This window comes from Rutilus rutilus (assembly GCF_951802725.1).
Source record: "Rutilus rutilus genome assembly, chromosome: 2".
NCBI lineage: Eukaryota > Metazoa > Chordata > Actinopteri > Cypriniformes > Leuciscidae > Rutilus > Rutilus rutilus.
The window spans coordinates 26,993,869-27,019,941 of NC_140210.1; the positions used below are offsets into that span (position 1 = coordinate 26,993,869).

At 37.6% G+C, this 26,073-nt stretch overlaps 1 protein-coding gene across 1 annotated transcript in view; it reads left to right on the forward strand.

Annotated features, from left to right (window-relative positions):
• The window catches only part of vps8 (VPS8 subunit of CORVET complex), a 145,053-nt gene extending 135,339 nt beyond the window's left edge, over nucleotides 1-9,714 (forward strand). The window contains exon 45 of the mRNA XM_084389952.1: nucleotides 9,476-9,714. Within this exon, the coding sequence (XP_084246078.1) occupies nucleotides 9,476-9,619 (144 nt within the window). The 3' untranslated portion in view covers nucleotides 9,620-9,714. The remainder of the gene's footprint in view (nucleotides 1-9,475) is intronic.
• The last annotated feature ends 16,359 nt before the right edge of the window (nucleotides 9,715-26,073 follow it).

Genomic DNA, 26,073 nt, shown 5'->3' on the forward strand with positions numbered 1-26,073 from the left:
AGTGTGTACAATCTTTGAGCTTTAGGAAGCCTCCGGAGCTGAAATTCAGTTATGGTAATGAGTGTTTTGTTTCCCAAACACGCTGTAAGCGGTAGACCAATCACAACAGACTGAGCCATCTGGCCAATCAGAGCAGAGTAGACTCGCGGAAAGTAGGGATTTAGAGAGACCAAATCCTCGGACAAATCGTGGAAAAATGTTGTGATGTGCAATGTATATTATGAGAAATCGAAAGTGTTTTTTGACCTTTGATGCATCTAAAGCTGTTGTAGGAGACCTCCTAAACAGAGAACAAAATCGTCACTTCCTGATAAGCTTGCACTAAATATCACTAAGAAAAGTAGGAGAAGGCGCTGTATGTAAAAATTTCTCCATATATAATAAGTTACAGTACTTGGAGTGCTTTCGGAGGCAGATTTCAGAATGCAATTGTGTAAGACAGTTCTGGAAGTTAATTATACTGCTGGTTGGTACAGTCATGTTGTCCCTTCGTGTAAAGTCACAATATATACAGTGCTGGTCACAATTATTTGCCCCCTTGGTAAATATGATCAAAGATGACTGTAAAAAATAAATCTGCATTGTTATGCAAAAATGCAAAAATCTAACCTTTCATTGAAGTAAAAGAACTGAAAGTGGGGGGAAATCACATTATGAAATAAATGTTTTTCTCCAAAACACGTTGGGAACAATTATTTGCCCCCTTTTATTAAATACTTTTTGCAACCTCCTTTTTCCAAGATAACAGCTCTGAGTCTTCTCCTATAATGCCTGATGAGTTTGGAGAACACCTGACAAGAGATCAGAGACCATTCCTCCATACAGAATCTCTCCAGATCCTTCAGATTCCCAGATCCATGTTGGCACTTCTTCAGTTCAGCCCACTCTTTTTCTATAGGCTTCAGGTCAGGGACTGGGATGGCCATTGCAGATGCTTGGTTTTGTGCTCAGTGACACATTTTTGTTTTGATTTTGATGTTTGTTTTTGGATCACTGTCCCGTTGGAAGATCCAAACATGGCCCGTTATAAGATTTCTAGCACAGGCTGTCAGGTTTTGATTTTTTATCTGTTGGTATTTGATCGAATCCATGATGCCATGTATCTGAACAAGATGTCCAGGACCTCTGGCAGAAAATTAGGCCCACATCATTAAAGATACAGCAGAGTATTTCATTTTACACATGGGCTACTTTTTTTTATCCCTGTATGAAGCAAACCCATGTTAAGTGTTTGCTGCCAAAAAGCTATTTTTTTTGTTTCATCTGGCCATAGAACCTGTCCCGTTTGAAGGTCCAGTAGTGTCAGTTACTTTTCTAACGTTCTATGGCCAGATGAGCTTTTTGGCAGCAAACACTTAACATGGGTTTGCTTCATACAGGCACAAAACTAAGCATCTGCAATGGCCATCCCAGTCCCTGACCTGAACCCGATAGAAAATGAGTGGGCTGAACTGAAGAGAAGAAGCGCCAACATGGATCTGGGAATCTGAAGGATCTGGAGAGTATGGAGGAATGATCTCTGATCTCTTGTCAGGTGTTCTCCAAACTCATCAGGCATTATAGGAGAAGACTCAGAGCTGTTACCTTGGAAAAAGGAGGTTGCAAAAAGTATTTAATAAAAGGGGGCAAATAATTGTTCCCAACGTGTTTTGGAGAAGACCATTTTTTTCATAATGTGATTTTTTTTTTTTTTTTTTTTTTTTTTTTACTTTCAATTCTTTTACTTCAATGAAAGGTTAGATTTTTGCAAAAAAAAATTTGATAAAATATCAAAAGGATTAACAATGCTGATTTATTTTTTACAGCCATCTTTGATCATATTTACCAAGGGGGCAAATAATTCTGACCAGCACTGTATATATATATTTTCATCGAGGAATTTATTCGTAAATGTGTTTCCATTGTAGTTTATGCACATTTTTTCTTATCAGATAAAAAATGTATCTGACTCAAATGAGTATAAAATTTAATGAGCATTTTTAGAATTTATGCGCATCTTTCCATTTAAAACCGGTGGATGGAAACATTCACAGTGCATCAATCTGGGTTGTACAGAAGGGTGTCATCACAACTTTTCCCACAGGGATGAGAGATTCATCAGTCTGGAGGAAGGTGTCATGAGACCAAGACACTTTAGTCCTCAAGACTAAGTTGGCAGACCTAATGCACAAGGCAAAAAGGGGTTACAACTTTTTATAGGTCGTTAAGAAGTTTCCCCAAAGCATAGTGCTAAATAAAAGTGTAACTCAATGTTTGAAAGGACTCTGTTAAAGTGTGTATATATATATATATATATATATATATACAGTGTATGTATATGTGTGTGTGTGTGTGTGTGTGTGTGTGTGTGTGTGTGTGTGTGTGTGTGTGTGTGTGTGTGTGTGTGTGTGTGTGTGTGTGTGTGTGTATACACACAGTATATCATAGTTTTACTTGACCATTCTCCCTTGTAATAACAAAGTCTATATGTGTATATACAGTATATATACAGTGTATATATATATATGCTTTATTTTATATATGCTTCCTTCCAGTCTAAACAAAGGCTGGAAGGTCTAAACAAACACCAACCATCACAGACTCTGAGTTTGATCAAAGCTGGAAGAATAAATGAAATAAAGTGAGATAAAGAGATAAAGAAAAATAGGTGTTTGAAGAGCCAGATTTGGAATAACCCAAATAACTGACCGCTTTAGATCTTCAGGCATCCCTCCTCAAAACACTGAGGAACAATTTGACATATTTCATAACACAACCCTTTTATCTTTGTGATTCAATTTAGTATTTTTTTTATTATTTTTTTCCTGTTTGAATGTCTTCAGTATGTACTGTAGCTTCCTCTACTGAGCTGTTTGCCTCACTGTCTTTGACACTTGTAGTTCTGGTAATTAAAATCCAGACATTTGCCTTTAAATATGTGACTTTTTGTAGTGTACGTTTGACCTGCTTGACTTTCTCCTCACTGTCCCTGTGTTCCACAAGCACCCTCTGCCCCATCTCGCCCCATCTCGCCCCATCTCACTCCATCCAAAAATATCTGAAAAATAGGCCACCTTATATTTTAAGCAACACAACTTTTTTCAACATAGATTATGTAATAAATGTTTCTTGAGCACTAAATCAGCATATTAGGATAATTTCTGAAGGATCATATGACACTGAAGACTAATGGTCTTGTTAAATTTAGGCTGTTGAAAATTCAGCTTTTCTATCACAGGAATAAATTGCAATTTAAAATATTTTAAAATACAGAAGTAATATTTCAGAATATTTTTATTGTACTTTTGACCATATAAATGCAGCCTTGATGTGCATAAGAGAGTTTCAAAAAAACGAAAAAAATCCTACCGACCACAAACTTGAACAGTGGATGTTTTTCCTGCAGAGCTTTAGGGTGGGACATGAATTGACATGGCCATCTCCCATGAGGCCGAGAGTCGGGTAAACACATCAGTCTTTTGTGCCAATCCCTCAGTTACTCACACAAGCGTCCTCAAGAGTTTTATTAGAACTGTTTGGTCAGCACACACACATACACATTCCCAATAGACTTCCCATAATTAACACAGCAGAACTGCACAGCCCCGTTCTGAGCTCTTTAATTAAACCGTAAATGGTTTCAGAGGATGAGTGGATAGGAAAAAAGACCAGATCGTCAGACAAGGTGTGCGTTTGTGCATGTGTGGTTAGTGTCTCCCGTTGTTCCATTGTCTGTGTGGAGATTATGAAATTTGGATTTGCATTAAGAAACTGATCTGAACAGATTGAACGTGTGTGTGTGTGTGTGTATTTGAGAGAGAGATTAATTAAAATGAGAAGTGAAAAACAGATAGAGTGTTGATGTTTTTAAAGAGCCACTCCCAACTCCTGAGAATACAAATGTGTGTGTGTTCGTGTGTTCCTTTATAGCATTAATGAGAAGGCTGCCAGGCAGGTGCTGGCAATAAACTCTAGTTGTGATTATGTCAGCAGTAGTGTGTGTGTGTGTGTGTGGTTTTTGAAGTGCTGTCTGAACATTCTGGACCTGCTGATTAAGCTTACCGGAACATTTGATTTTGACCAGGAGTAAATGAAAGATGTGCATGCCTTATGTGCATGTTTGTGTGTGCCTTGTTTAAGAGTCTCTCTGAAATCTGTATGTGTGTGTGTGTGTGGGAGGTTGTCAGGGTGTCTCTGATGCTTTGTCAGGGCTGAGCTTTGATTGCTCTCTTTGAGGTCCCAGTCGGTCCATTTTCCTTCAATGCAGCAGTTCCAGGAAGAAGACAGATGAAGGCTGGAAAAGGAGGTGTATGGAGAGGGATGAGACAAGCGTGTGATAGAGAGAAATACAGCTGAAGGAGAGGGATTGTGTTGAGAGGGAAGGATGGGAGGGTAATGAAATATCAGAAGCAATGAATTGGTGGAGGGTGTTCGGAGTAAATGAATGAGGAGGACAAGATTGAAGAGAGGTGAAAGGACAGAATGAGGACTATATGGGTGTGTTTTCTAGGGGCACTTTTGACTACTTAAACATGTTTGAAAATGTTTCATCTTTGTTAAAATAAATGTTTTTTACATGGCCTACAAGATCTGATCTTGGCCTTTAAACCTCCAAGTAGATTTTTATTTTGTGTTTGTAGCTGAAATGAAATCTGTTCATCATATAAAGCAATCATGTTTCTGCAGAAGACTTAGATTAAACCACCTGATTATTATTTATTATTTATGTCTTTAAAAACTTTTTGAAGCTTGAACATGTAACAAGTTAGCTCAAAGGGGAAATATTAATAATAACTCATAATTATCAATTATGATTAATTATTAATATTTGGGTCAGTTAATTGGATTAACTTGAGGTAGCTAAATTAATATTACAATCAATTAATCAGTTCCAACAAACTCTTTTGATTATTCATTTATTCTAAGAAAAGCGTATCTTTCATGGCCACCGAAAAATAATTATTTCTTAGCATGTACGGCACTTAGAGCCTGTAACAAGATCAAGATTGTAAAATAGACTTTGTTGCAAGCAGAGAATCAGAACCAAATACATATTGTGCACAAGTTTTATTAACTAAATCACAAACATAACTAAACAAACATACATACATGCATACATACATAGGTAAAATGGTGAATGATAGAATGGAACCGAAAGCAGGAAATGGAACTATGGAAAAGATCCATTTAACTATGAAAAGAACCATCAGCTTATAATTTTCGGAGCACCTCATTAAATTGATACTTGCATGGTCTGTGCAGTGGACACAATTCTTGAAGCGGTTGAAAATTGAAGTCGTTGATGGGTCCGTGAGTGTCAAATGTGAGTGCCCCACAGTATCAACTTGAAGAAGCAGCAGTAGAGGCCAGAAGAGAAGAGAGATTAGGGGCACTGTGAATTTGTCTCTAATAAAGCCTGAGAAAGGCCCCACCCCTCCGGGTTTGCTTGACCAATGAGAAGGGTGGAATTTCCAAGCGGGAAAATTCCTCTGTGGTTGATTTATGAATCTTTGTTCTAAGCGTGCTCATTTGCATGTGCAGCTGGATTGGTTTCTGATGACGAAACTAAGAAAGATTCTTGTAATAGGCCTACTAATATGTTGCGCGGCTATCGGCATATCATGTACACAATCATTCCGATCTTCAAAGCACCAATTTATAGAGACCAAACATGGTATATGTGAGGTTACATTGACTGTTGGTTCTATAATAAAATACATAGTATCAAAGAGATAATAGTATCAACAGTTAATAGTATTAAAAGACACAACACAAAACAGTAAATCATTCACAAAATGTTCTGGGATATATGTTATTTTCATGTTAATCAGTTCATCGATAAATTAATGCAGACTAATGTCTGTAGGTCTTGTGGCAGGGGCCCTGTTCACATTGCTAACAGTCATAAAAACAACTTATCTGATCGTTGCCCTGTTTGGGGGGAAGGGGCCACAGATCCCAGAGTGAGTTTTAAATATCATTTGTTAAACTATAACAAATACTTGTGTCTGATTTGTCTCAGTCGTTACAAACATTTTGGTTGAATGTACTTTCAATGGAACTGAAATTTCTCAGGTTTCATTAAAAATATCTTAATTTGTGTGTTGATGTAAATGATCAATTATCTGAACTCTGTCGTTATTTTCTCATTTAAAATCATCCCATGGTTCCCCCTACATTAAGCATCACCCTTATATTTCTGTAGAAGTGAGGGCACATGAGGGAGCATAGTGATTGTTTTGTTCTTTTTTTCTTTTTTCCTCTCATGCCTTCATCCCAGGGCCAAATATGATGTCTCGTCAAACCAGACACTTGATGAGAGAGAAAGTCTACCTGCAGCATAATAATAATCATTATGAACACACATAGAAACATTCAATACTGTATTACAAATGATCTCCCACACACTAGAATACAAAATTCTAGAATACTTCAACTCACAAGTGTGATTGATTGATTATTTATTTTACTTATTTCTGTCTTGTCCACCTGTCTCTGTCTGTCTGTCACAGATTACAGATTTATTGTTAGAAAATGTTGTACAACAAAGAATTTTCAAAGAAATATGAATTACTGTATTTCAGACCCCTATAGCAAGTTTTTTCTTTTCTTTTTTTCCCCCTTGTACTCGGACTCCAGTAATATCAACAGCTCGATATCCATGTGAAATGGCGGTTCTGGAAAATTGCTTGCTTTGTCACACTTCACCCTTATCCATGTATGGAATTTACAGCAGGCACACAGCATTGTATTTGTCCTTTTTCATATTCAACACTTTGAGAGCTCTCCACCACTGTTATAAAATAATACACCATAGTTTTCTCACAAAGGCGTACTTTTCATACAGCGCCTCCATATATGACTCAACCTGAAACGCCATTACAAGCTAGCGCGTTCAGAAGTACAACACATGAATACACATACAGATATGTTGTGGTGTCTCTTTCTTATAGAAGCAACTATTTCCTCCTTAAGCAAACAGACAAACAAACAAACATGTCTATATGTTTATCCTATCCACCTTATTCCTGACGACCTTACTGCGTTTTGAATTATGGGTGGCACTTCCGGTTTGGGGAACTTCTATTCAAAAAGGCTGTAACGAATCATTGATCCATCAGTTTGACTGGGTGAGCTGTCAATTTTCCTTCATGATTTATTTTCAGACATCATGAGAATAAACGTTATAATTGGTATTTTTACGTGACGTTATAACAAGAATATATATGACAAGAGCTCTTTTCAGTCGCTGCTTTCTTTTCCTCGTGATTATTTTATTTTTTCCCTTTGCAATCCGCTGTAAAAGTATGAAAAAGGACAACATATACTGCACATTTGTGGTCTGTTCTCCCGAATTTAATTTACAATATATTCCATTAATAATTCACTGGAATGCACGAAGAATCTCTCGTTATCTCCTCAAATCCTCACGTCTCTTTCCAGGTTTGTTTTCACAGGTAAATGCAATTTATATTCTGTCAAAATGACGGAAATCATTTTGAAATAGCATCACGTAATGCTAAAGTTAATGAACATTTTTGGTTAAGGCAACATAAGTTACATAATACAGTATATTACTACATTCATAGTTAACCCGTCCGTTATTGCTGTGGAAAGACTTGCGCTTTTGGGGTTATTTGGTCTGTTGAAATACCTTGTTGATGCTTTTACACTTTTAAATTTCCTTTTAATGTTTGATGGTTGAAGGGTGAGTAGATTAATATCATCCCATTGTGACACTTTTTTAACATATTACATTCATAGAGCGAGCCTTTTCACTGATTGTTTACAGCTAAACGGAAGTTACACCCATAATTCACGCAAAGCGTCATGGGACGTAGGAATAAGGTGGATAGCTGTAGTAAAAACTGAAAATGAAACATGGTTGCCATAGTATCTAATGCTAGGCTCTTCCACAGAGTGGAAAATTGCTCATAGTAAGGTATGATCGAGAGAGAGAGATAGACTGTTGCTGGAATTAGATGTGTCCAGACTTCATACTCTGTGATTAGCCTGTTTGCTAACAGTATGGGGGTTGTGATTAGCCACTGACATGCTTTCTGTGTCTGTGTTTGCTTTTATCCCTGTCACTCTCCGAGGCCTACGCTTAGCAGGTGTCCGGTTGAGATAGGGAAACGAAAGAAAAAAGAAATAGAACTAGGGCTTATAGTCTGTTTTAAAGACCGCTAATAAACAGCAGAAGAAAGACAGTAAAAGAGTGAAATGAAATTAGTTTATGGCTGAAAAGTTGGTTTGTCCACATGAAAAGAAAAGGAATGATTCGAGTGGGAGTGGATGGGAGTGAGGAAAGGGAAATATGAGTGAGATCAGAGAGGGAAGGAGAAGGTAAAGATGCAAAGGAGGTCTTCAGAGTGAAGCTGGAGAGAGAAGGATAGATTATGCCGTTTGATTCATGCAGTTTGGTTAAATGCTCATTGATTGCTCTGGCCATAACGAGGTCCCTGCTGAAAATACACATTAATGAGTGACTCTGCACAGGCCTGTAGCCTGTACTGCTAATGAGTGGGGGGTGGGGTGGTGGGAGTCTGCATTTAGGTCTTTTACACTGTTCTGTATTTCTCACTGTGTGGTGGAACCCATTTTACTTCATAACTTCAACTAAACATATCACCAACACCAACAGATTGCTTCAGTTGTCAATAAATAAATAAAAGGTTAATTGGCATGAAGTGCTGTATGAAATTCATGGTAAAGGGATACTTCAACCAAAAATGCATTTACTCATCCTCATGCCATTCCAAATCTGTATGACTTTCTTTCTTCTGTGGAACATGAAGATATTTTAAAGAATGATGGTAACCATCATGATTTGGTGAACATTTACAATGAAATATTAAATTCTGAGAAATTAAAACAGCTTTGGAATGACATAAAGGTGACAAAATGTTCCTTTTTGGGTGAATGCCAGGTGTAATGGGGCAATAAACCCTACATTTTAAGATGTTGACCTTGTACTCCGCAAACAAAATCAAAAAATGACCAAACCTTAGCAGTCGTGTGCAGATAAACAAGTAAATAAATAAATAAATGTTTTTACTAGAGGGCCGCAGAATAACTCTCACTCATTTATCTCTGAAAGGGAAAGCACATTGAGACACAGTAAAAAGCTTTTAACACACTTCATTTGTTAAAATGTTATCATTTTTACTTGTTTGCCACATGGCAACTAATAGCTCCAATGTGGCTATGGCAGCATAATGCAAGATTTGCACAGTTCTTTTTTTTTTCTCCAAATGTTTCTATGCACTGACTGTGCTGTCTTACTCTATATTAAGGAAAATGTTTTGATTATAATAATTATTATTATTATTGTTGCATATTAATATTATTGTATTAATTACTATATATTAATATTGTATACATTTTAATATTATAAAATATCATTAATATTATTGTTGTTGATTTTTGTTGTTATTGTAATTAATTACTATTTGAACTATTATTTGAATTAATTTCCGTTTTCTTTGTTTTTCAGCTTGCCGTTCTGACAGAACTCACCCATTCTCATGGCAATGAGAGGGCCGGTCTGTCGAATCCTGCCCCTCCAGGAACAGGAAGTATTTATCACAGCGAGAACTTCCAGTTAAAGCTTTCTCCACCACCACTGGTGGAAGAGTAGATGACTCCGCCCACTGTTACAAACCTTAATAAAGCACTACCATGTCTGTACAGAACTCATGTTTGTGATTTTATGTTTTAACAAACTAGCAAATGCTTAGCAATGACACCACACTTCTCCAGTTCTTGCAGTGTCAAATTAGATGATATAAATTAATTGACACCACATCTGTAATATACTAAAGTAAATCTGTTGGTATTTGCTAGAATCCATGATACCATGTATCTGAACAAGGACCTCCAGCGTGGGCATGGGGTACTTTTTATCCCTGTTTGCACCAAACCCATCTGGTGGGTTTGCTGCCAAAAAGCTTTTTTTCGTTGTTGTTTGTTTCATCTGTCCATAGTCAGGTCCCTTCTGAAGTTCCAGTCGTGTCTGACAACTGAATATGCTGCAGTTTGTTTTTGGATGAGCGAGGAGGATTTTTCTTGAAACCCTTCCAAACAATGTAGGTGCTGTTTGATAAAACTTTGTAGGCTTTCTGACCCCAAGATTCAACTAAACTCTGCAATTCTTCATCTGTGATCCTTGAAGAGTCTTTGGCCACTCAAACTTTCCTCCTCACCGTGCATTAAGACAATATTCCTGGCAGATTCGTAACATCTTTAGTTGATTGGAACTTCTTAATTATTGCCCTGATGGAGGAAATGGGAATGTTCAATGCTTTAGATATTTTCTTACAGCCACTTTCTATTTTGTGAAGCTCAACAATCTTTTGCTGCACATCATTCTTTGGTTTTACCTTTTGTGATGGAGAATTAAGGGAATTTGGCCTTAGTGTTTCCTCATATTTATACTCCTGTGAAACAAGAAGTCATAGCTGGACAATTTCATGTTCTTACTGTAATCACCCTGGTGTGCTAAAAAATAGAAACATTAATGGGAATATAATTTTACTCTCAAAAAAATTCTAGGGGTGCCAATAATTGTGGCCAACGTGTTTAGTATTTTAACCCCACATTCAATTATTTTATGACAATGGAACAGCAGTTGTTCTTTTATTTTACCTCTCTTTAGAAGTGTACAAAACATGGACTATATTTAAGGAGGCACCAACAATCCGCTCAGCAATCCTGATGGTCCATTGTGGCCTTTTTGTCAAATTTGGTTGTTGAATAAAACCAGATAATATCCACTATCATCTGGCGAACAAAGTGCATCTACATTAGTATCATTGATTCCAATATACAGTTACTTGCACAGGAAACAGTTAGATGTGTGTGCTAGAGACCCGATACACAGAGTTCTTTAAGCAATAAAGAGCTTGCGTTGTTCCCCTACAGCCTCTGAGATAGGATTGTTCTCTCTTCAAAAGCTCATTTCAGTGTCCTAAACAGTGTAAGGCACAGAGATGCACCGCAAACACTGCCCTGTTGATGCAGCTGTGAGTGCATTTTGTGTAGATACATTGATAGTTATAGTGTCTTCCTGTTGGTTCCCATCAATTAGCACAGGAGATGGAAACCAACACGGCCACATCAAGAACGCCTCTTGAAGTAAGGACTGCAAGTTATGTTTCCACCTACACTTCTATACATACAGCATTAATGTTCCCTAAGCTGTTCAGCAGCAGCATGACTGCTTCCACCTCACTTTCCACATTTAATACACACGTACGCACTTTGAACACCCTGGATAAAAGGCTATTTCTAAGTGTGCCGGTGAGCGTTTATATGTGTGGGCAGCGGAAGAGAGCGAATCAAAAGGATGGAGTGTTTTTCGATGACGGCTTTAAATCCCTCTGATTGTGCTGAGCCTTGACCTGTGTCTCTGAAGTGCTGTGGGAAACCTGACAAATGTGCATTCGGGGCAAGAAATTATTACGGGTCATTCGTGAAAAGTTTTCCAAAGTGACCTTTCATACTCTCAGTTGCGTGTTATGAGGTTAACCATTTTTAAAGCATTTCTGAGGTGTAATGTGTTTAATTATTTAATTTTTTAAAAAATTGCCGGGTTTTTTTTCCTGTACAGTATATGCTAACTATGCATGGATGATATGCCTGCCACATTAAGATGTTTGATGCGTAATGTAGTTTAATAGTGTAATCTCACTGAATCATAAATATTGAAGCCTTTTAAAAGAGCACATCCTCATTACCACTACAAAAAGAAAGCTATGCTGTTAAAATCTCTTGTTTATTCCAGCAGGATATTCATGAGCCTTTTTCTTTTAAAAGATCTCCTTTACTCTGTAAAGCACAGAGAGAGAGGAATAGAGAAGAACTGGCATCATATTGCACTGTATTGATCTGGTTTTGAGGAGAGTACTTCATAAATATACAAAAAAATCAACTGTTGGACACAAAATCAAGTGCAGAGAGTTGTGAAGTGCAGTGTTTCTTTTTAAAAAAGCATTAAGCGGACTTTGCTTCAAGTGCAGTCTTTCAATGGCGTATTTTTCAAAAGCAATTTGCTGACTTTCCATTCCTCTGGGTTTTTTTGGTTTTTTTTGTTGCCTTAAATGGGAATACATAATGTTCTGTGGATGTTGCCATGGCATGGATTTTGATGTAAAAGGCAAGGGATTTGTAATAATACTTTCCCTTTAATTGAGCCTGAATCAGTGAGGAATATTAAAAGCTGTTTAACCCCTCTTAAAATGCAATGGGTGTCATCAAGATTCCCAAGTGGACAAACACAAGCGCCTGAGTGAGGTTGAGATCTCTGCAGTGCTTTTGAATTATTATTGCTGCACTGAGACTATACAGTTCATTTTCACAGACTTGGCAAGGTGTTTGATGCTAACACCACAAAATAGGAGATACATTTTAATAGAATGCTAACAAAAAATTAAATCAATATCTTAGTGCATCTGCAAACAGGGCCTAATCTACATGAGGTGGGTTAGGTTTATAATCACAAATGTAACTAAAAAAGACATTGTAACAAAGACATCCTTGTTACAGTGTAATAATATAATAAGTACTGATTAATAATAATTAATTAAAAGTACTTAAGGGCTAAGAAAAGGGTTTGTTTTAGTGTTAGTTGCTTGCAATTATGTATAAGTTACTGTTATTACATGTAATGTAACAAAGACACTGTTAGTGTTACCTATGGGTTTTTTCCTTTTAAACCTGGGAGTGTAGTGTTTTTTATTTTACTTTTAAAGGGAAAAAATGAAATTTACAACTTAAATTTATTATTTCTTTGGTGATAATTTATCATAGAAAATGTAATAGAATAGTAACAATGCCAAAAACAGCATTTTCACTAGTGCTTTCAGACCTTCAGAGCCAATGAATAATCTGGGTCAAAATCATGTGGACACTTAAGCCACACTTAAAAATATATAAACATACGGAAAGTATTCAGACCCCCTTAAATTTTTCTCTCTTTGTTATATTGCAGCCATTTGCTAAAATCATTTAAGGTCATTTTTTTTCCTCATTATTGTACACACAGCACCCCATATTGACAGAAAAACACTCTGGAGAAGGTTTTTCGTCCAGGATATCCCTGTACTTGGCCGCATTCATCTTTCCCTCGATTGCAACCAGTCGTCCTGTCCCTGCAGCTGAAAAACACCCCCACAGCATGACGCTGCCACCACCATGCTTCACTGTTGAGACTGTATTGGACAGGTGATGAGCAGTGCCTGGTTTTCTCCACACATACCGCTTAGAATTAAGGCCAAAAAGTTCTATCTTGGTCTCATCAGACCAGAGAATCTTATTTATCACCATCTTGGAGTCCTTCAGGTGTGCTTTCATGTGTCTTGCACTGAGGAGAGGCTTCCGTCGGGCCACTCTGCCATAAAGCCCAGACTGGTGGATGGCTGCAGTGATGGTTGACTTACTACAACTTTCTCCCATCTCCCGACTGCATCTCTGGAGCTCAGCCACAGTGATCTTTGGGTTCTTCTTTACCTCTCTCACCAAGGCTCTTCTCCCCCGATAGCTCAGTTTGGCCGGATGGCCAGCTCTAGGAAGGGTTCTGGTCGTCCCAAACGTCTTCCATTTAAGGATTATGGAGGCCACTGTGCTCTTAGGAACCTTAAGTGCAGCAGAAATTTTTTTGTAACCTTGGCCAGATCTGTGCCTTGCCACAATTCTGTCTCTGAGCTCTTCAGGCAGTTCCTTTGACCTCATGATTCTCATTTGCTCTGACATGCACTGTGAGCTGTAAGGTATTATATAGACAGGTGTGTGGCTTTCCTAATCAAGTCCAATCAGTATAATCAAACACAGCTGGACTCAAATGAAGGTGTAGAATCATCTCAAGGATGATCAGAAGAAATGGACAGCACCTGAGTTAAATATATGAGTGTCACAGCAAAGGGTCTGAATACTCAGGACCATGTGATATTTCAGTTTTTCTTTTTTAATAAATGTACAAAAATGTCAACAATTCTGTGTTTTTCTGTCAATATGGGGTGCTGTCTGTACAATAATGAGGACAAAAAAATGAACTTAAATGATTTTAGCAAATGGCTGCAATATAACAAAGAGTGAAAAATTTAAGGGGGTCTGAATACTTTCCGTACCCACTGTATAAATGGAATAAGAATGGGACATCTTTGGCATGTGCTGTATAAGATTGAACACTGGCAGTTGCTAGGTTACACTGGTGCCAAGGAAGGAAGATCAAGGCAGGCCAGCTGTTATACGAGCTGAAAGGATGAAGGGCTTCAAGCAGAAGATCTCATACTGGCTATAGTCACATACATCCTCAGAATTCCATCACTCCATCATGAGAAACAAATCGAGTGTATCATGGAACAAAGGTCCTGCAAAGTCTTCAATACATCGTGATGTAAGTTTTACTAAACTGTACCTTACTGTAACACTAACATGTTTTTATTACTGTGAGAAGTATGTTTGGCATTTTTATTCAATTTGCACTTGGTTGAATGTTAACTTTTGGTTGTATGGCCTTGTTTGGTTGGTCTTCTTTTTTTCTTTTTTTGGAAAGACTTTATTATAGAATGTAATAATGGATATTATTGTCAGGGTTATGTTCTATTTTAATGGACTTTTATTTTATCATGTTGTGTCCCTGTGTTCTGTTTGCTTTGTTCTCTGTGTTTCCGCTTATATTGATTGTGTGCCTGATTTTTCACCTGTGTCTAGTTTAGATTCGCTTGTGTATTGGTGCATTAATGCCATGTCGTAATTACAGTAAATATAGCTCATATCGGCTTTCGAATCGCTCTCGCGGTACTTTGATGTCATTCACCGATCGCTCTGCACAGCAGTGGTCAGGTGGTACAGTCGTAGCTCTCAGAAAATTACAAGTTTACACGTTGTTATTACAAGTTCTACAAGCATGTGAAGGGTTTTTACAGTAGCCTACACAATATTTACGGTAAAATTACGACATGGCGTAAACTCGAATATATACAGCACGAGTTTCTGTTGTCCCTGGTCGGTTCTCGTCAATGTATGGTGTTTTGATAGATGTTTCTTATGTGACAACTGTTTATCCTGTTTTTCTTGTGTTTGTACTCAGGAGCTTTCTCCTGTGGACTCTGTTTTGTTTATTAAAAACTATTTAAAGTGTTTTCATGCGTGTGACCTACCAGCACCAGACAATTATATAGGCTACTATAAAATCATTTTATAAAATAATATCAGATATATAAATACAAAGACAAAAACCTTGCAGTGGTGCACTTTTTTCACTGAATTTGTTGTCCTAATTAAATATCTGAAAATATAAAACACTTGTGACAGTCTTACAATAAATATTTATGTACTCTAATTTAAATTATCTTCTGTTGTAATTTGCTATGGTTGAAGCTAAACTGATATGTGTGATAATTTAGTATTATTTAATTTTTTACAGATGCAGACATGTTTTATGAGCCTTTGTGTGCTTTTTGGTTGCCAAATCGCACAGTATAATATCACATAGTCCCGTATTTTGTCTTACACCCCAACAACCTGAAACTATTCAGAATTTAATGCATTTGAATAGTTTTTGAATAGGCATCAATAAAAATAAAAACTCAAAGTCAAGTTACCTTTATTTCTATAGAGCTTTATACAAAGCAGATTGTTTCAAAGTAGCTTTACAGTAATAAATGATTCAGTGTTGCAGCTGTACAGCATTGTTGATGTTGAGCCGAAGTCAGTTCAGTGTTGATTCAGTTCCTTCGTAAAGATTATTAAATGAGTTAATTTCAAGTATAAAGCAGTTCTGCAGAAAACGGTGATGCCATTGTCCTGTCACAATTCTGCAAGAGATAGGCCCCAGTCGCAAATGAGCAGATAACCAATAAGGGTTTTTATTAACCAGACTGAAGACTTGAGACAACAGGGAGAGTGAAGCGTGAACCACGGTTCAAACAGTAGGGCAGGGCAGGCGACACGCAGGATGGGTGATGTTGTAGATTTTCCCTAAACCTAACTACCTGGGGTGTCTCCAATCGACACCCAAGCATCTACAGTCGACACTTAATAAATGTAGGGTGAATTGCCCTAATGTGGGACATTTTTTGCACTTCAGACTTCTGTGACATATTTCGATGTGTAACCAAAACATTAAATCCACACCCAATACCATTTTAAAAAACCCAGGATGTGTCCTAATCAAATCAAAAGAGAAAATTCAGATAACCCATTCATAAGATAAATTATAGACATATTAGTGCTCTTATTGCAAGTCGTCTGAGAAAAACTGCAGCTTCCTAATGTGGGACACTGAAAAATCTATGATAAAACACCAAAAAATCACATTGATACATGTAGAATAATAAAATCTTTTATTTTAGATTCACTGGAGAGTAGATTTAGGGACATTCCATGCCCTGGCCAACAGTCTCAGCTGAGGGACCCCACCATCCTCAACAATCTGCCTATACTCCTCTATGGCTCCTCTCATCCTGTCCTGCCTCCACTGATTAAGTTTCTTTCTCTTATCCTTTCCCTGTTTCTGCCTCTCTTTCTGCATCTGACAATCTGTCCCTGTCTTTCTCACCTTTACCATTGTGATCTAAAATGCATTTCATTGAATTAATCAGATGCATAAAATAAAGTGGAATTGCTTTATTGGTTTTCTACGGCATTTTTAAATTCAGAGCTATTTTTCATTTTAAGTCAACTATACCTTTTACACATACATGACACACACACACACACACACACACACACACAGAGAGAGAGATAAAGAGAGATAGAGAGAGACACACACACGTATGTAGGTATGCACACGCACAAAAGAGCCTTCAAACCGCCCTCCAAGAATAAAAAATTCACATGACTGTAAAAATCTGCATTAACAGTATTGTAATATTGCATTACAAGACTAAAACCATGTAAATAACCATGTTTGTCCCACAAACCATGCCCCACCACACATTTTTGACTCAATGAAGTACTGTCCCACATTAGGCTGATCATACTGTCCCGGATTTGGAAATATAAAATATAAAATATATAGTTGATACGCACAAAGTTAGACTATTTTTTGATGGACAAACATTTCATAAGCATATTAGGCTAAAAAGTTGCAGGATTGCATTGTTTAAAATGTATTTAACTCCTTAATATCAAACTGGTTAAAACTCTATGTCACTGGCCTTCGGATGGTCTTCACACAAGGTGCCTCCTGTTTGATGATTGCTCCACCCTCAAATATTATTGGACATTTGATAGGTCATGTGATTTTGATCACATGACACCACAGCTTTGTCTAACCCATAGTTTCACTGTCATTCATGTATTTATGGGGGACCTACAAACACTAGACCTTAGGTGTCCCACATTAGGCAGTGTCCCACATTAGGGCAATTCACCCTACCTGGGGCGTCTACAGTCGACACTTAACTCTGGCTCTGCATCTACAGTCGACAACTGGCTTCGAGTTCCTCACCCTAACTTGCTGCGCAGCATTAATAAACAGACAGACTTCAGCAAATGTCCTTTAAATGCTTTAATCACGGCCGGGAGAGTTCTCGAGCAGTTTCTCAAAGAATCTCACCCAAAAAGAAAAATACATCAGGTTTTATAGGATAAAGACAGACACAACAAAAAAGATCATCATGACTAACTCATGTCTTAACTCGCGTCACCTTCTATCAATATGATTGGTTCAATTGGAAAAAGCAAGACCCTTACAAACCGCTAGACTAGAGAAATAAATATAACAAAAGCAAACTAATGAGAAAAACCAAAAAGATCAAAACTGGAAATGCAAAAGAAAAGCAAGTCTTCCACAAGACAAGGAAATAAGAACTGAAGAAAGTAACTAAAATTCTAAAACAAAAGAGAACTCAAACTAGACTATAAAGAATGAGAGCAAAAGCTAAGCAAAACAGAAGTAGAGAAAAACAAAATAGCAACAGAACTACTCTGATACTGGGAAAGAGATATAAATATATATATAGATATATAAAAAAAAAAGCTCTAAGATAATTTACAACACACAAACTGGAAACCACCACAAAGTACAAAGACAAAACAAACCAGCAAAGACATAGAAAGAGACACAATATAAAGGGCCAGAGCACATGAGGATCAGGTGAGCACAATTAGTGAAACAAGGACAAGAGGGCGTGGTAACAGAAAACAAGGAGGTGGGACATGAGGAGCACATGGCAAACACAGACCAAGACAGAGCCATGTGCTCAAACACAAGACAAACATAGAAACATGAAACAAAGACAACACAGACAAGGCTGCCAGGGCAGAACCCTGACACGTCCAGGCTCAGAAACCAAGTCCAGTCTGGGAGCCAGTTCTTCTCTGGCCAACGAACAAAGTGTGATTATGACTCAGGCTGCATCTCAACTCAGAAATTAGATTGTGGATCGGTAGCATTCAAATATTTCATCAAGTTCCTTTTGTTTGGAGATCAGATTCATCACACTAGTATGGAGACGGAGCTGGTCATAGGTCTGTGTGGAGGACTTGTCTGGTTCTTGTGGTCTTTAGAATAGGAATAGCATTAGAATAGGGAATAGTGCAAAAGAAGGATGTTTTTGTGCAAAAATTGCATCTTAAATACATTTGAACATATTTTCTTATATGCATGTAACTGCTGACATTGGTTTTATTTTAAATGTGGTCAACTGTCACCTGCCACCAGTGGAATACTTAAAACCCAAACTGAATATGTGGTATAAAAAAAAGTGTGTGGCCCTTTTCTAAGAAACTGAGACTATCACTTATTTTCCTATGGTAACCCTAATCACCATATAAATATGCAGAACAGATGAACTACCTTAATATTTTCCCCAATTTTCCTGGAAAACTACAGTCAAACCTAAAACAAGAATTTTCAAAGGAGGGTAAATAAGACTCACACCATACAGTAGACAGCTACAGTAGTCACAATATTTGAGGCTTCATGTAATTTCTTTTTTATTCTCCTGATGTATGCCTTTCATTGTTGTATGAGAGGCCATCCACTTTAAAAATGTTTGTTGAAAATGCATTTTCTAATTTCTTCAACAATGTCTTTTACGCAATAGCAATTAACACAACTAAAGGATTATGATTCATCTGTAATAACACTGACAAACTAACTTGTGAATTGTAAATGAAGCAGCGCTAGAGGTTTTGTTGCCCTCGTGATTGGGTTGATTGAGCTTTGTGGAGGAGTGTTTGGTCTCCATTCCCTTTTTTCTTCCTTTTTTAATGATCTGACTCAACCACAGCTGGCCTCTCTTGAGTATTTAAACCCCGCCATGTCTCTGCACTACAGAGCTCTGCTCACGCTGTGAATATTCAGTCTATGGAAAGAAAAAAAAACACTATAGGCTTAACAAGATAGAGAGGGCAATTATGGAGTCCTCACAAGTTCTGAAATTGACTGAATGTGTTGTTAAATAATTCCACTGCCAAGGCCTTTATCGGCTGTACTGCATTTATTAGTGTCATGCTAATTCCAAAGTCAATGTTCTAATCTGGGCAATTTACCTGAAACCACCCACCCTCAAAATACAACATCCAATGATAGTCTGAGCCTATCGCTAAACGAGAAATGTTAGTTCACTATTTATCTTGGTGGGCTCTAAATCTTTTCAGCGCATAATGTTTTATGCCTTGGGAAGGCTGTCATACTCTTGAGAGAAACTCCAATCTGTTTGGAGAGATTTTTTGCTCATGAGTGATCTTCAAGGACCTTTCCTCCATATTCACAATAGTATTTCATCATCATCATCATTGACTTATTTGTGCTCAGGGTAAACAAACAACAATTAAACCACTATTTCCCTTCTGCTGTTGATCTCTGGTGATGCTTGATACCTTCCAAACCATATTGTGATCCATAGTCTGTGTTCCCCTTTAGAAGATATCCCTAGATGATATACAAGGTTTTTTTTTTATTTAATTATTTTTTATCACTCTGCGCTCTGGAACATGTCTTACATGTTTGTTTGGATAAGATTTAGAGGTGAACTGTGTAATTTCGTAGCCTGGGTTTCCCCATGCTGCCTTGAGCGCAGCGCGAGTTTATTCACGCTGCTAGGCAGATTTTCCAGATTTTCCCCTCAAAAAGGGAACCAATCACAGAACGGGGAGGGAGCAGCAAGACGATGACGACGTCTATGCGACACACCGAAGCAGTTTGTTTATATCTATGGATCCAACATGGCATCAGACGCGAAGTTACCTTTCGATGCAGCCTTAGATAGTGTTCTAAGTAGTTTAGTCGCTGAACGCCATCGTGTACACATAAATCTCGGACCCATCGTCTTCTTCCTCGTCGAATTTCTGTCGCTCTACATACGTCATCTGGTATAATTGAAACGATTGGCTATGAGCTACGTACAGGCGCACATTCGTAGCTTGCCCAATAAACAATAACGCCTCAAATACGAGAAAATGAACATGTGGTTCCCAACGAGGTCTGACGTTAGCCAGGCTAGTAATTTCACTAGTATCACAAAATGGAAAAATTATAGCTTTTTGAACAGGTGTGAAAAGTGGTCTTTGCATGTCAGACTTGTATAGGAAGCAGTATTTTAACAGAAAAATAAATACACATTGCTTTTAAAGTGAGGACATGGAATTCAACCTCTATGGCAAGTTTCAGAATCAGATTTCCCTGTAAAAATAAAAAGATACTTGAGACATTTCTTGTTTTTTTTTAAATATGTCAGTTCTCTAAAGAACTCTAAAGAAAAGAAAAATTGAGCCAGTATGTTCTCGCAAGAAACTTAAAGCATATCAATGGTTCCTCCAGTATTAGTTAACATGAACAAACTATGAACATTTGCCAGGGTTATGCTTCTGTTTTGTTTTGTTCAGTTTTGGTTTGCCCATGTTCGCTGTCATTTGTTCCCTAAGCAGTTAATTAGTCCATCACACCTGTCCTGTTTCTACGTTAATTATCTCTCTATGTATATAAGCCCTGAGTTCATTCTGTTCTTTTTTCCACGATGTCTTTTGTTGGTTGTATTTTCTCCTGAGGCTTGCCTGAGATGGATTTTCACATTGAATACTGCTTTTTTTCAGAGTAATTTGTGTGATCATTACAGCAGCCAAGCCAACAATACTTCTATAGCATTTATTAATCTTACACAAATTAAACAGTTTAAACCTATAGGTTAATTTAAACCAACTGTTGAGTTTGTCCATATTTGACCAAACATGGGTTGAAACAACCCAGCATTTTTTTAGTGTAGATAATATTAATCTCAACATTTATTAATATACTTTTATATATTATATATGTTTTATCTGTTAACATTAGTTAATGCACTGTGAACTAACACAAACAATGAACAATTGTATTAGTATTAACGGACATTATTAAATTCTGTAAAATAACAACAACATATTTCTCATAATTCATGTTAGTTAATGCATTAGCTAATGTTAACGAACAAAACCTTTTTGTAAAGTGTTACCGGAAAATTTTATGCTGAACATTTCATGAACATGAATGTTTAAGTGGAAGAATATTGTGCATGCACATGGCTGATCACTAAAATGAATGTGACCAGTGACAAGAACATTAGTTTGTAAAATTACTGTAATTAGTGCTGAATGAGTCATGTCTTGTAGACATCCTCTTAAACAACATTTTCAAGAATTTAAAACTTTTAGTAAATCTTTGCTTTTTGTGATTTAAACCAAGGTTGAGCAAAATTCTGAATTTAAGCACCTGGAAAAAGTCCCTTACATCTGTTATTGTAGCAAATGCCTATGTATCTCAGCCACAGTGACTTTAGTTTTCATTTTAGTTCCTGTATATTACCATTTTTCATGGAATAATCAAAAATAAAAGCGGGGGAGCGGGGCTATTCAAGTGTTTTGCAATGAGGCCAGTGATAGTTATGAAACCGGGTTGCTTGCACTTCAGAAGTTGGACTTTGAATTGAATTGGCCAAATAAATGAAAAGTGCTTCTTTATATTAAAACATGAATTTATATTCAGGAATTTAAAACTGGCATTCTCAAAAATGTATTCTGAATGGCAAACAGCCCTGCCACAAACACACAGGCTTCAGCTGTGCAGAAATATCATGATGGGCTAGCAACTCATAACTTCTGGTAAGTAATATATTTTAATAACACCAAGAAGGATGCAAATGGCACCTCAATGTAATATTATTTGAATATGTTGAGTCAATTTCAAAAGATGGACCGAACACAATCATCCAGTCACCTTCATTTAGGTGCTTCTAAAGCTTACTTTAAAATTTGACAGTGGGAATCCAAATATTTTAATGTAAGAAAACCTAATTTTAAGCTCAAAGAAAAGGTCTGCTTTTCACAGTTATGCGTTTGTAAGCCAGATGATGTTTTGTTACCTTGGGCTAGCTTGGATTAATTAGCTGGATTCTATGGATGTCTCTCAGTCTAGCTCTCTGACTGCTGTGCTGCACTGTTTGCATGAAGATTAACAACAACAGCTCCCCTCAAACTGAATGAACCCCACCACCACATTCTGACAATGAAATAAATGACTGTTTACTTTCTGCAAATGATGCCAGCCCAGGGGTAATGGTCTAATTCTTCTCTAATGGTTTCAAGTAGAGCGCATATCTAATAAGATCAGCTCTGTGTTATTAGATGGTCCGCATTTAAGGACTTAAGACTGAACGTGCATTTTAGTTATTTTCTTTTCTAAGTTCAGAGATGAGAGTCTTCTCCCTTTCTCTCTCTCTCTCTCTACCTTGTAGCTTTATTTGTTCATGTCTCTCTCTCCTTCGATCCCCAGGTCTTTTTGACATACATGAGTGCATGCTGGATCTAAAATTTCTGTTTGCTCATTAGTACTGTATGTGTTTCCTGTGTGCTGTATTATTGAGAGAGGATTTTTCAGATCTGTGCACAATGACGTGACCATTTCACTTCAGTCAACGGGTTCTCCCATCACTTTGAGTTTTTAATGTTGTTATGCACTGCCGTAGTCATTCTATTCTCTGGACTGATGGAGTCTGGTACCCCCCACCAGTAGTTGACTGGGATTGATTCCAAGTCTTGATAGACTTGGACAGATAGATTTTCTCACCCCTGCATTTATAAGTCTGTGCTCTGTTGCAGGTCTGTTCTAGTTGCATTGCATCATGTAATTGATGTCATTGCAGTGGCCTAGCATGTAGCCTATTACACTATCTACAAAGAAAAAGTGTCATATAACACACTGCTATTCAAAAATTTGGGGCCAGTAAGATTTATTTGAAAGAAATCAATACTTTTACCCTCAATGGGGAGTTAAGCTAAGAAACCAAGAAAATTGCATTTAAAATACAATAATAATGTTCAACCAAAAAGAAAAGAAAAAAGAAACTAGTAGTATCATATAATAATAATAATAATAAAAAAAAAAACTAAAAAAAGGTCATTTTTAATGCACATTTTGTAAAAATAGTAAATGACAAAGTCCTTTTAGGTTATAAATGCGTTTCTATGTAGCTTCACTATTGTTCAGTACTGGCAGTCAGTATAATAGCCTTTTTTCACGTGTTTTAAGTTGATGTTAGTAAGTTTATAGAAGACAGAGAGCAAAAGCTGTACCTTTTACAGAAAGTACTTATGATAGTGATGGCAGTGCATCAAAAAATGTAGTAATAAAGGAAGAGGTTAAAGATCAAGGAGGATAGAAGCAGTGAGGGGGATGGAAGAGATGAAGAATAATAGTCATAGATTGTTGTGGACGTCAAGCACTATGCCGGTTTGGAAGATGTGATTCACACTACAACCAGAGGTTAGGAAAGATGCCACTACCTATTGGTCAAAATCGAGTTATGCGTGGAAAGTGTGGGCTACACAGAAAAAGAAGAGTTTTGTTGATTTTCACTTGTGCTACAATCATTGATTTGGAATTCCAAGAAAGAAACAATGTTTTTTTTTTTTTTTAAACACTAAGACATGGTTTCACAGGTAGCGAAGTTGCATCTGAATTTGTGTCAAGGTTTTGACATGTGAGTCAATAGCACAAGATGAAATGGAATGTTAATAAAGCTTTTTTAATGTTTAGTTTTTCTTTTTCTTTTTTGAAACACTAAGACATTGGCTTTTCACCACTTTTCAGATGCATTTGAATGTGTGTGAAGTTTCAGACAATTTGCCAACAATAGATTAACTAATAGGAAAAAGTAAATGATGGCATAAAAAAGGTCAAAGGCCAGATGTAGAAAACTAATTTTGGAAAATGATTTTAGGCTTAAATATTTGTTTAAGAAAAAGAAAAACTGAAATATCACATGGTCCTAAGTATTCAGACCCTTTGCTCAGTATTTAGTAGAAGCACCCTTTTGATCTAATACAGCCATGAGTCTTTTTGGGAAAGATGCAACAAGTTTTTCACACCTGGATTTGGGTTTCCTCTGCCATTCCTCCTTGCAGATCCTCTCCAGTTCTGTCAGGTTGGATGGTAAATGTTGGTGGACAGCCATTTTCAGGTCTCTCCAGAGATGCTCAATTGGGTTTAAGTCAGGGCTCTGGCTGGGCCATTCAAGAACAGTCACGGAGTTGTTGTGAAGCCACTCCTTCGTTATTTTAGCTGTGTGCTTAGGGTCATTGTCTTGTTGGAAGGTGAACCTTCGGCCCAGTCTGAGGTCCAGAGCACTCTGGAGAAGGTTTTCGTCCAGGATATCCCTGTACTTGGCCGCATTCATCTTTCCCTCGATTGCAACCAGTCGTCCTGTCCCTGCAGCTGAAAAACACCCCCACAGCATGATGCTGCCACCACCATGCTTCACTGTTGAGACTGTATTGGACAGGTGATGAGCAGTGCCTGGTTTTCTCCACACATACCGCTTAGAATTAAGGCCAAAAAGTTCTATCTTGGTCTCATCAGACCAGAGAATCTTATGGATCACCATCTTGGAGTCCTTCAGGTGTGCTTTCATGTGTCTTGCACTGAGGAGAGGCTTCCGTCGGGCCACTCTGCCATAAAGCCCCGACTGGTGGATGGCTGCAGTGATGGTTGACTTACTACAACTTTCTCCCATCTCCCGACTGCATCTCTGGAGCTCAGCCACAGTGATCTTTGGGTTCTTCTTTACCTCTCTCACCAAGGCTCTTCTCCCCCGATAGCTCAGTTTGGCCGGACGGCCAGCTCTAGGAAGGGTTCTGGTCGTCCCAAACGTCTTCCATTTAAGGATTATGGAGGCTACTGTGCTCTTAGGAACCTTAAGTGCAGCAGCTTTTTTTTTTTTTTACCTTGGCCAGATCTGTGCCTTGCCACAATTCTGTCTCTGAGCTCTTCAGGCAGTTCCTTTGACCTCATGATTCTCATTTGCTCTGACATGCACTGTGAGCTGTAAGGTCTTATATAGACAGGTGTGTGGCTTTCCTAATCAAGTCCAATCAGTATAGTCAAACACAGCTGGACTCAAATGAAGGTGTAGAACCATCTCATGGATGATCAGAAGAAATGGACAGCACCTGAGTTAAATATATGAGTGTCACAGCAAAGGGTCTGAATACTTAGGACCATGTGATATTTCAGTTTTTCTTTTTTAATAAATGTGCAAAAATGTCAACAATTCTGTGTTTTTCTGTCAATATGGGGTGCTGTGTGTACAATAATGAGGGAAAAAAATGAACTTAAAATGATTTTAGCAAATGGCTGCAATATAACAAAGAGTGAAAAATGTAAGGGGGTCTGAATACTTTCCGTACCCACTGTATATGCTGTCCTTTTGAACTTTCTATTAATCAATGAATCTTGAACAAAATGTTCCATTGTTCCCACAAAAACAAAAACAAAACACACACACACACACACACACACACACACACACACACACACACACACACACACACAAAGGTTATACTGGAAGTGATCTAGTTTTGTCTAAGGATGGATTGTGGTCCCATAATGTCCCAGGGAACCAGTCGCTTGGAGATTCCACCATCCCGCCACTCCTCCAAAAAACTGTGTTATGTTGGAAGGAATGGGCATACAATACAAAAGCTTGTTTTAAAGCTTGTTCTAGCTGCGCTAGAGAAGATGAGCAGTGTTGTCACTGTTTTTTCTACCCCAGAAAAGTTTTTCCTATAGGCAGACGAACTTAGAGAGGTTAAAATGTATTTTTAACACTGTTC